Genomic DNA, 12668 nt, shown 5'->3' on the forward strand with positions numbered 1-12668 from the left:
ATTTCTCAATGGAGATGTGAATAAAAATGTGTACATGTTGCAGCCCGAAGGTTTTGTAGCTACTGGCTTAGAACATTTGGTTTGTAAACTTAAGAAGTCCATCTATGGGTTGAAACAGACATTGCGACAGTGGTACCTTAAGTTTTATGAAGTAATTTTCTCATATGGCTTTTTAGAAAACACTGTAGATGAATGCGTCTACATTAAAACCAGTGAGAGTAAGTTCGTTATGATGATTTTGTATGTTGATGACATTCTATTGGCTAGCAGTGATATCAGGATGTTAAGTAACACCAAGAAATTCTTATCTCAAAGGTTTGAAATAAAAGATCTTGGTGAAATTTTTTATGTCATCGGTATTGAGATTCGCCGTGACAGAACACTTTGACTGTTCAGTCTGTCACAGAGGGTCTATATTACTAGGGTACTCAAAAGGTATGACATGTAAAATTGTGCTTCAGAAAAGTTGCTCATTGTGAAGGGCGACAAATTTGGTCTAAATAATCTACACCACATAAAACAAGAGGAATTGAACACCTATGTTGAAATTTTAATTGAGCCTTGGGGTCCTAGTGATGTGTACCGGCCATCCAACCTGTTTAAAACATCAAACATAAATGGATGAAAGAAAAAGAAGGCTTGGTCTAAAACTTCCGAGGTAAGAAAGCATTCATTTCCCATGTTTTCTCATGGTGTGCTTCACCTGAGCTTCGGATCTACCTTGTTTTTGGGCTCGGGCCTTAAAATGAGAGGGAAAAATGAATGGACGGTGTCGATCAAGAACATACATAACACTGCCTCACATATTTTAGTAGAAAAAATAATTCTTATTCACTTTATTCCCTGGCAATAACTTTTCAAAGGACCCACCTGTCAATATCATGTCATTGTCAAGTTTAAGAATCGTGGGCCAAAATGGTACGTGCATGACAGCCACTTCTATCAACTCATGAACACAACATAAACCTTCCAATGGGCTAAAGCTGGCCTTTTTTATTATTGTATTTGCTGGATTTTGGAACATCTGTTTGATGGGTTGGATGCTCTATGTATGCCTCTTGTACCAGAAACGTCGATACACTATTATTTAAATAGAAATAAAAATGTGCTGCTGAATTGCCTACGTGAGGCCCACTAGGATGTCATTCACAAATCCACTCCGTCCATAAGTTTCTGAATATCAAAATAGGAAAATAATCTAAAAATTAGACAGATCCAAGACTCAGGTCAACCACACCATATGAAACAGTGAGATTGAACGCCTGCCTTTGGAAACTTTATGGGGCCACAGAAGCTTTCTGTATTTTTGTGACTAAAGTTTATGTGAGTGGTAATAACCTTATGAACGGTTTTGATGGCATATAAATATTATAGTTAATTCTAAAAAGGTTTCAACGGTGGATATTTTTGTTCTCACTGTTTCATCTGATGTGGCCCACCTGAGTTTTTTTAATGATCTCCTGAGTTTTGAATTCCTGTCCAATTTTAATACAGAGAAAGTGATGGACGGACTGAATTTCTCACCGAAATATCCGTGGCCCTACATATTTTCCTGTCGCAGGAGGAGCGGTGAACTCGCATCCGCTAAACTCCGAAAACTCTTGTGTACCTGGCTCAGGACGCGGATTGCGTACTACCCCGCCCGTCTGAGAACGGGCAGGAGCTTTGAGCCACCGTGATGTATGGATCTTATCCACACCGTCCATTCATTTTTTCCTATCATTTTAGTTTATAATCCCAAAAATGAGGTAGATCCAAGGCTCAAGTGAACCACAACACAAAAAGCATCGGTGATAATGATTCTCACCGTTGAAACTCTTCTAGGGCCCACCGTGATGTTTATTCTCCATCTATCCAACCTATTTCATAAAGTTACGTAGACACGGATAAATAAAAAACAGAAATATCAGCTCCATCCAAAACTTCGGTGGCCCGTGAAGTTTTCGACTGTAAGAGTTTAATCCCTATTTTATATTCCACGTGAGCCTTGGATCTGTCTCATTTTTGTGTGTATATATATATATATATATATATATATATATATATATATATATATATATCTTGAAATGATTTTAAAAAAATGGAAGGACGGTGTAGATAAAACCCGTACGTCACGGTGGCACTCAAAGCTGATGCCCGTTCGCAGCTGGAGACCGGTGGGGGTTGGACGCAATCCGCGTCCGCGTATGGGTACCTTCAACGGAAAGAGAACCAACGTGTATGAAATCCACACCGTTCATCAGTTTCACGACCACTTCTTTGGCCTTGATCCAAAAAATAGGCTGATTCAACCATTATACGTAAAACCTCTAAATTCTGGGGTGTGGCCCACCTGAGCTTTTCAGTACGTTTGATTTTTTATGGAAACTCTTTCGTCTTGGGGTGGCCAGGCATATAAGATGAATGGATTCGATTGTAGATAAACACCAGGTAAGATCTACACATAACTAACGAACGGTGAGGGTCCCATTCCAACTTTTTCTTATGGTGTGACCTACGTGGCTGTTGGATACTAATGATATTTGTATTCAACGGTGATCATAGGTCATGTTAAATGATGGACGGAGTAGATCTTATGAAATATTCACTGACGTTGACATCGATCAGCGAAAGTTACCTAGCGCGAGGTACGCTGGCGCGATTCATATATTCGTAGACGGGTCTGGAATTCTCTAGAGACGAATGCGATCGGCGTAGTAGACATTGGGAGAGAGAGAGAGAGAGGAGGAGGAGAGAAGGCCTTCCAAATTTCCCTTTTCTTTATCTCCTTCTCTTCAAATCTACAGCTTTTTGTTTTTCCTTCTCAACTTCGACCTTTCGAGAATGACTCATATCCTTTAATTTCTTTGATTTTCTTAAAATCTTGTTTTATGAATTAGATTAGATGGATCTGTCTGTCTTTCAATTTTTTTATTTTTTTATGATTTTGATAAAATAAAAAGAAAGAAAGAAAAAGGAAATCGTATTGAGTTGAAATCTGTTTGGCCTTGATGGAAAGCAAGCGGTAATCAGAGAGAACGTGATCGTGAAAGGGCGCAGGCCAGGAAGCAACAGGCCAAGGGCAAAGATGATGGCTTGACCCCTGAGCAACGCCGAGAAAGGTTTTCTTCTTCTTCTTCTTCTTCTTCTTCTTTTTTTTTTTTTCTTTTTTTTTTTTTTTTTAAATTTTAAATTCCACAGATGATGATCGTTGACCCGATGGGGGATCCGCTCTGGAATGGGAATTCCGTAAAAGGGGTTGACTGGAATACTTCCTTATCTATTGTAACTGGTTATTTCCTTATTTTTGCCTTTGGATCTGCGCCATCTGTCCATGATCCAAATCTATATGATGGGCCTAACTTGTAATCTTTGATTGGAATATTTCAACCACTCGATTGTTTGGCTCATTTGCCTTTGAAAAATAGATGCTCTCCTCAACCCCTGGATGATAGATGGGCTTAATTATTTCATTATGATGGGTTTTTGGGTATATTGGGTATCCACCGTTCATGTCTCATGTCGAGGTCTATCATATTAACAGTTCAGGTCATTGGGAAGGACCCCAATCCAACGGGTAATGCCGTGATGTGTTATGTATTCTAGCAGAACTTTCTCTGAATGTTGTTTTTAGAACAATTCTACACCTTATAGGCACTTAAGAAGATAATCAAGCAATCTTCTGCACATGCAGTAGATGAGAAGGCAAAGATTTGATGGCTATGATTTCCCAATCTGGAAGGTATATTGACACTTTTGCCCATTGATCTAATGAAAAGAGAATGGATTGTCCGATGGTATTTCCATTGGGCCAGCGATCTCTGAGTAGACTATAATTTCGTGGAAGGAGCTATATGTGGTTTCGATGACTGTGTTTGTTATTGATTTGTGTATTATACCTGTAAATGATGCTAGCACTTGTATACGTATGGGGTGTTTCGGAATCATTGAATACTTTGGAAACGAAAATGTGTTCCATTTCTAAAGTTTTACTCAGAAAACGTGCATATCAGTTTTTTTTTTTTTCCCAAAGAAAACACGTAAAATGTTGAGTTCCAAGGTTGTGGGAGATAGATCTTGCAATTTGACTCTTAACCTCTTATCATTTGCATGGAAAATTAATCCAAACCAAACAATAGAATTATTGTTGGAATCTGTACTTTTCCTTTTCTTGAGAATCCCATGTTTTGGTTTCTCTCTATCTAAACTTACATGTTGTTTGGATTTGGGCAGAGTTGTCTTCCAACATGTAGTCCTGGACAACTATTAATGCAAACCCCGAAAGGGGAAGCAAATAGATCACTAAGAGAAGAAAGAGATTGCGGGAAAAGACCCAACAATCCTCTAGCCGAATGCTAGAGATCACGAATGCAAGACTGTGAGCAAGCTCAACAGTCCTCTGGTCTTGAACTAGAGATCACCCCCCGTCAACAGCTACCATAGAGAAAATAAGAGAATTTCATAAAAGTGAATATCATCCAACTTGTCTTATTCCATAGGCCATAAGCCCTATTTATAATCAAACCTTACAATCTGTAATAAAAGCAATAGAATCTAAATAGAGAATTCCTAGCTAGCCAATATATGAGAAAATATGAAACTACCTAAATAAGAAAGCATCGTAATTAAGATGGTGCCTAAATAAGAAAAATCTATAATTACTCCATGCTAAAGGAAATTTTCTAACCTAGAGATTTGAAAGAAAAAGGAGAGTAGGGATGGGCTAAAAATGGAAAGTGGGCATTTTCTTGTGCTCACGTGAGATGTGGGCCTTTTCCTCAAATCTTGTTCAATTGGCTTGTGTGGCCATTTGGTTGCATCAATTTGACCCGGCTTTGAAAAACAACTTGTCATCGAGTTTAAATTGGTAGTCATGATTTCCTGCGAAGATCCTCGTTTGTTGCGCATCTTCTTTGGCCTTGCTGTTAGTTGAAAGGAATCACGATTAAGGCACATATGAAAATGGGTATGAGTCAAGGTGATATGAATGTCGATCTTGATCATCGAAGTAACTCAGATGAGAATAGCACAATGGATATAGAAAGGCATGGGAGTTTGAATAGGGATAATTGTATGATACATATGAACATCTTCCTATCCATGACATCTTTCTTTTCTTTTCTTTTCTTTTTTTCTTTTTTTTTTTTTTTTTCCAATTTTCTAAGAGCAGAACTTGCTTTGATACCAATTTAATGCAAACCGTGAAAGGGGAAGCAAATTGATCAATAAGAAAAGAAAGAGATTGCGGGAAAGACCCAACAATCCTCTAGCCAAATGCTAGAGATCACGAATGCAAGACTGTGAGCAAGCTCAGCAGTCCTCTAGTCATGAACTAGAGATCGTTTTTCTCCTTCAACAGCTACCATAGAGAAAATAAGAGAATTTCATAAAAGAGAATATCATCCAACTTGTCTTATTCCATAGGCCATAGGCCTAATTTATAATCACACCTTACAATCTGTAATAAAAGCTATGAAATTTAAGGATAGAATACTTAGTGAACCAAAATCTGAGAAAATAAGAAACATTGTAATTAATAAATCACCTAAATAAGAAAAATCTAAAATTATTTCTTACATAATATAAAGATATGAAATTAAAAAAAATAGAAATTTCCTAATGTAGAGATTTGCCTAAATATGGAAAGTAGGGATGGCCTAAAAAGGGAAAGTGGGCATTTTTCTTGTGCACTCGTGTGGACCGTACAATGTGAGATGTGGGTCTTCTATTCAAATCTTGATCAATTGGCTTGTGTGGCCATTTGGTTGCATTAACTATTTACGTCCACAGTTTGTCATCCCCCTTATGCACAAGTACTAATGCACTTTTGAGCAATTAGTCATGGATATGTCACCCTTTAACCATGGATTGGGTGTCTCTGGTTGAGAGGTGGAACTAATTGTCAATGCCACTTTATGTTCTATGTGCCTTTGAGGATCACACTTATCCATGCACATGCATGACATGTTCCAATGTGCCACTTGTTTGACTGTTCAAGTTCAAGCATCCAACACGTGCATATGTGCCACTATCAATCTTCAAGCACTAAAAAATGAGGTACAAGGGTAAATGTGCCATCAACCATTCTTAAGCTCCTCACATGTGCCACAATCTATCCAGTCCATGCTCCATGGTGTTTGGGAAACAATGGGCGGAACAACTAGTCAACAATAGCATGTCCGTGATCAGCTAGCCTTGACAACATGTCATGGATTGCTAGTTGTGACACAACCTCACGCGAATTCATACACACCCTTAACGTTCTAGTTTCACCACTGCACAGGCCATGTAAAACAACCCTCTGAGATAGGTAAAGTTGTTTCCCAAAAGCAGTTGTGGTTAGAGTTTGTTTAGGATTCTGGTTAGTGGAACGATTGTTAGGTTTTTACTCAATCTCTAATCTCTAGGATTATTTTAACATAATTAGAACCAGTGGTGACACATGCGCAGAAGATAACAGTCTTGAGTCACTGGGTTCTATACATTCCTCTCGGACAAATTTGTGGTTGGAGGTTACTGCATGTAAAGTGTCTTTATTAAAACCAGGGTTTGATTCTGGTGGGCTGATTTTTTATTTTTTATTTTTGCAGGGATGCAAAGGCACTTCAAGAGAAGGCGGCGAAGAAAGCAGGACAATCTACTTCTAGTGGCGGTGATGCAAGTAAAGGCACCAAGTAGCAGAATGTCATCTTGTTAATTGAATGATGGAGGTAGAGCTTTTAGGGTTTTATTTTCTCGTTGTTGTATGTGGTGGGAGTGTCAAGGATTATGGTCTGTCTATGTTGATGATCTCTTCAATTTCGGACATAATTTATATTTCTCTGTCGTACAACTTGGTTGGCTGTCTATGGCTTCTTAATCTGTCCCTTTCTTGAATTCCATTGATTGAGCCAGACCTTGCCATCTGTTTCTGCGAACTTCTTATGGTTCTGGTTTGCTTTTGTGGGATCTGAATCCAAAATATTGGTTACGGTTTACCTGTGCTTTACCTTCTATGTAGTTGTTTTCTACCCGTTTGTATTGAATGCTTGCGGTGCTGATGCTTTCTATTGTAACTTGCATTTGCTAACGTTTCATTCTTGTGGTTTTGCTTTGGGTTTCTTCTGTAAGAGTTAATCGACTATCTAAATCTACAAGTTGATTATGATTTGTTTCATAGGTTCATGGTTTCTTCTTCGAGGTGAATGCACAGACTTTGATTGCAAATCTACAATCCTTTCACTTACTATGGTCAAATATAACTTCTTGAAAGCCCTTCTTTTCCTCTTGCTTTCTCTTTTAAATCATCACTAGGGGAATGGCATGTGCATTGCACATGAAGAGAGGAATTCGGAAGAGAGAAAATCAGTGCTAGAGTTTGAGAAGAGATCAAAGTCAGTGGTGGGCCAGGCTTTGTGTGGGTAAAATATAAGCCATTTGTGGGTTTTTGTGTGTGAAATCTAAGCCATCTGAGGAACACCAGCTACATTTTCAAGTTCAAAGTCTTATGATGCCCTTAAAATAGTAAAATTCGCCATCCAGGAAAACTAATTGCAGGGGCAAAAGTGTCCAAGACACACTGGCATTATATATAGTAGAGATAGAGATTAGCTTATGGTTAAGCAAAACCTTTTCAGAGAATTCAGAAGGGCAAAGAATTTTGCCAGCTTAGATTTTCAGTGATTTGTCTCTCAGCATTTTATCTGTACAAGTTGATATAGAGTTTCAAGACAATAATATAAATATTCCCTTTTGCCAATGTTAGCTTTCTTCTTTCAAATTGATCATTAGCACATCTCACCTTGACGGAATAGCTGACCTGAAGACAATGAAATTTTAGTGTTTGTGTGCTATTTGGTCAGCCTGTGATTGGACACATGCAGAGGGTAACTCGTATACGTTGGCTTGTGTTATGTCATTTCCATGGAGCTAATACATGTTTATGAATAATAATGCACAGACTTGCATTGCTGCCGCTTTTTCCTTTTATACATTGTGACGCATATGCATCTTGTTGGTTGCCTAACCAATAGTTTGAGTGCTACTTAACAAGTTCTAGCCATATGATCTAAAACATAATAATCTGCTCAGTGTCTCCACATGTACATGTGGAAATTGATTGACATCATTCTTAGGATTCGTTTTTAACTTATTTTTATTTTTATCTATTTCACAACTTACCTTGGGTAGAGGTCAAAACATGAGAATCCACTATTGTGGCTCCACACTTTCAAACGTGAGCATTGGCTGCTACTAGTAATTATGACTAAAAATTGCATGAAACAAGTTGACATAGTCACCATTTTCAGCAGTGGCAACATGCAGTCAGAGACTGTTATGCGATGGTGCAACATGTGATCAGGCAAGTCTCAAAGTCTTCATCTCCAATGACTTCAGTGACCTTTTTCAAGCTTTCTATATAACTTGTTAATGTTTTAGCGGGTTGACTGGTAGCCTGAGTTTAATGTCAAACATGGTTCTAATCATTGGTTGTATTACTTCAAAAATCGTTGTTTATTATCTCATGATGCATTGTAAAAGTATGTGCTGGTGATTATGCCCAACCGTAAATTAATCGAAATCTTGAAGCTGTTGGGTAGTAGCCAAGACGAGAAGCAGTTGGATAATAGACAGCTGAGGATCTATGTTAACTGGCTTGGTGGGGTTCTCCCAATGTCTTGTAGTTCTTCTGTTTTTTCTGTTTTCTTTTGCTGTGTTTCCATCAGTCTACTGTTTCTCTTAGGGATTTCCCCCTGCTCTGGTATCTATATTTTCCCCGTCTTTTGAATAAAATCATTTCATTTCCCATTTTAAAAAAAAAAGAAGAATAAAAAAGAAGAAGACGCTACTTGATTTCCAAGAACCTGTTATGCGTATTTGAGCATGGGTTATCAACACACTAAGCTTAGATAATCCTGGTTAGTGATCTCATCAAGTATCATCTTCTTAGATAATCATGTCACATTTGTCTCATTGTAAGGTCAGTGTTGGTGTTTACACCTGGTTGCAGATAAATCAGAACCATCAAAACCATAAAACAGTTGGGATAATAGACGAGATAAACAAAGATACTACTTGATTTCCAAGAGTAAGTTCATTGCTGAGCACGAGTAATCAAACACTCTATGCTTCCTTTTTTGACAGCCATTTACTCTTTGAGTTTGTTGTTGTTTCCAGCAGGGAATTGGAGCTTCGGTTGGCTCTTATGTCCTCTGGATGCACCTATTTCTGTTTTTTCTTTTCCTTTTTCTTTTTCTATAGATCTGTTGGTTTGTATCTCTCACGCCTAATTCTGCTCTTTTTGTTGCTTCACTTTTTGCAAGTAACCAATGTTTATTAAAGAACCACAAAGATTTGGGAACAAAAGCAATATGTAGTGATCATTGAATAGGTGGCAAGGATCAATTGCCTAAACCTATGTCGCTTGGACTCATGTGATATTTTTGTAATGGATACGAATTGCAACACTTGTTGGCACTTAAAGATGAGATTTGCCAAATAAATGTTACTGGAGTTCAGTTGCATATTGTAAATATTTATGAAGGATTTTTCAGTTACTGAGTACAGGGCCTTGGGAATGATTAGCAGAATAGGGTTTATCCAAATAAGCAGGACCAATCAATGTTGTTGTTGTTGATGATGGTGATGATGATCTTGTGAGCTCGACGGATCGAGCTGCCTAATTAGTAGTGAGCTTGTCTCTGAACCTCAAATTTGCAGGATCAAGATTTGTGTGGATTATGATTTGATGCATCTTAAATTTAAAAGGACAAAATAAAAATAAAAATTGATGCATCTTAACACTTGGATTAGGTTTCTTAGAGAATAAAATAAAATCAAATGACATCACAATAGATCAAACGTCGTAACATAAAATGACATCATAAAGATCAATACCCTCTGATTAACCTAGAGCTCCATCAATTGAAGTCCCTAGAGCATGAACAACCACTCAAACCTTTTAGCTTTCAGATCCAAATTGTTTTTTCAACCTATTGAATGAGCCCTAGTCAGATATTTGTGTTCTCTCTCCCAACACCACTTCTGCTGCCCACTATCTATGTTACTGTGGTATGAATGATATGGTTTTAGGTATTGCCGTGGCTTCTCTCATAGACTTTTGAGGCACAAGCACATTGTTATTAACGTACTTATTTCAAAGAGTCTAGCTACAGCCAAGTCATCTCTCTCATGGGCACTGTACAAGATACACGTCTTGTTGTGTTCGACATGGGTACCTTGGTGCATGGTGGAAGGAACCTTTTAAGGTTGCTGTTGCTTCTGCCTCAGAATCACTTCCATCTTCTGAGCATTGAAAAATTCCTTCCACTGACTACTGCAACCATGATTCCACTAAGTCAATCTGTTATTCATTCAAGTAATAACATCATCATTGTTGTGGTCATCATCATCATCATCATCTTGTCCCAGCTGGTTATGGTTGGCTTTTTGAATAATGGTATGCTAGTAAATCCGAAGGCCCAATATTTGGTAAGTGAACATCTTACCACCTCACTCGTAGTCCTTTTATGTTTGTTTTCCTCCTCTTTTTGGCCATGGCCCACTCTTAATCTGTTTTGCATGACCTTATTCTCTCATCTTTCATACTCTTTCCACACATCCATCTCAGCATATTTGTCTATTCAACAAAGAATACCTACTCATGTTGCTTTCTAGCTGTTCAACACTGCCTAATAAAGTAGTTGTCTTTTAAAATTCCCCTTATGTTTTGTAGCCATGGGGCAATCACATAATACTCTAGAGTCACTTCTCTACTTTATCCATTCATCCCTAATATGTGTGTAACATCCTCATCAATCTCCCCATACTTTTTGAATTATAGAATCGTGTAAACGAAATACTTGCAGTATGACGAATCTTGATAATCAATTTTAACCATAGCCTCTCTTTGTAACGTTCCTCACTAAATTTGCATTCTAAATTTATTCTCTTGGTTTTGCTACTAGAGGCTTCTATTAAACCTCCAACTTTGCACCTGTCACTTAGTTTTGGGACCAACATGTGTCATCATTCGCAGCGTAGATCAAGGGACCTCATCTTGGCTCATTGTGGTTAATTCTTCTATAGCAAGTTCAAATAAGGGCATAGTGATGACCCTTGATAAAGACAAAATATTTGGGACACACCACAGATATTCACTTGTAACTCTCAAGCTCGAAAATGTCTTTGATGATGTGAATATATCCTCCTGGTACACCTTTCCTCACTAACCACGTAACCTCTTTGGGTGCTTTATCATATGCTTTCTCCAAATCCATAGAAACTACGGATATATTCTTTTTCTTTTTCTTATTCTTATTCTTTTTTTTTTTTTCTTATTCTTTTTCTTTTCTTTTTGTTTTTAATAAATGTTTTCCCATCAATTATTTAAACAGAGAGAAGCATCTTTAATTGTTGATCCCTTAGGAATGAAGGCAAACTTAATTTATGACATCCTTTTTTCTGGTCTTACTCTTTGATCTGCCTGTAGTTTGTGTGCCTATGTGCGTTTTCTTTGTTAATGTAAATCTGTATTTGCTTTCTTTTATTCACCAGGCATTTTCTCTCTGCAAAAGTTTATTCCACCATCTTCCCAGTTGTATAGGTAATATTGTCCATTGCCACAGCCTCCCATATTCCTTCCATCATAGTTAAGGCCTCCTATACCTACCCGTAGTTTAGGCTTGTGCTCCTGATCCCTATGGTTTGAGATATGTGTGCAACTTAGGCTGGTTGGGTTGGGTTGAGGCTCAACTCAAGCCAACCTGACCTCAAGAAGATCCAACCTGCAACCTGACCTGAATTCCACCTGAGTCGCCCAAAACCTGAGCCCAACCCAAATTCCTCTATGCTGGAACCAGTCCAACACAACCCAAATACATGTGATTATTTCCAACCGGACCTGAATTTGCTCAACTCGAACCCAACCTGAATTTAGATCAGGTTGGCGTTTTCAACCCAAACCTAACATGAGGACCTTGACAACCCCACCCAACCCAACCCAAATTTGGATTGTCTCAATCAGGTTCAGCTTGACCCAAACCCAAAGATGCAGCCTGAATTCGAGACCCTCCTAGTTATCCATATCCCTAAATCTTCATTCAACAGCCTTTGGTGATGTTACAATCTTTCATTAATGCCCTCTAAATCTAATCATCACTCATAATGAATCTAGAATATGATTTGTCTTTACTTTTCCCCTTTCACATCTGCTAGTTTGTAAATATTCTCCTCTCATTCTCTTTTTTTCCCACGGATCATGCAATTCATCATATGCTTTGTTTTTTGGTCTTTCTATCTTCTTCCTTTCTTCTCTCTCTAATTATTTTCGTCATTTTAATATCTTTTGAAATATTTCATAATTTATACTTCTCTCCTCATCATCAACCTTATCCCAACTAACTTTCATCTGCTCCTTTGAGTTATCAATGATTACTTGATCAATACATCCCTTTGCAATCTGGGTTTCCAATTCTCTGATTCTTTCCTTTTTTTATCTTAGCATCTGGTGTCTCTCCCTGCCTAATATCCTTCAGTTTCTCGCTCAAGCTAACAAGTCGCAAGGTTGTCTCCTCTGTTGAAGCAATAACGATCAGGACTGCTCAGAGACTGCTCAGAGCCTTGAACTTCATCTCTAATCAAGTGTTAAAAGAGGGACAACTGGTCTTGTCTCCAGTCCAATCTTTGCCAGATGAATGCTCCTTAAAAAA

General features: G+C 38.0%; 1 protein-coding gene across 1 annotated transcript; it reads left to right on the forward strand.

The window, feature by feature from the left end:
- The first annotated feature begins 2665 nt into the window (after nt 1-2665).
- On the forward strand, nt 2666-7004 carry LOC131239774 (uncharacterized). Its single transcript, XM_058237645.1, has 3 exons — nt 2666-2830; nt 3002-3101; nt 6570-7004. Exons 1-3 carry the CDS (start codon nt 2824-2826, stop codon nt 6655-6657), a joined length of 195 nt encoding a protein of 64 aa, XP_058093628.1. The 5' UTR covers nt 2666-2823; the 3' UTR covers nt 6658-7004.
- Nucleotides 7005-12668: the final 5664 nt, after the last annotated feature.

This window comes from Magnolia sinica, chromosome 3 (assembly GCF_029962835.1).
Source record: "Magnolia sinica isolate HGM2019 chromosome 3, MsV1, whole genome shotgun sequence".
Classification (NCBI taxonomy): Eukaryota; Viridiplantae; Streptophyta; class Magnoliopsida; order Magnoliales; family Magnoliaceae; genus Magnolia; species Magnolia sinica.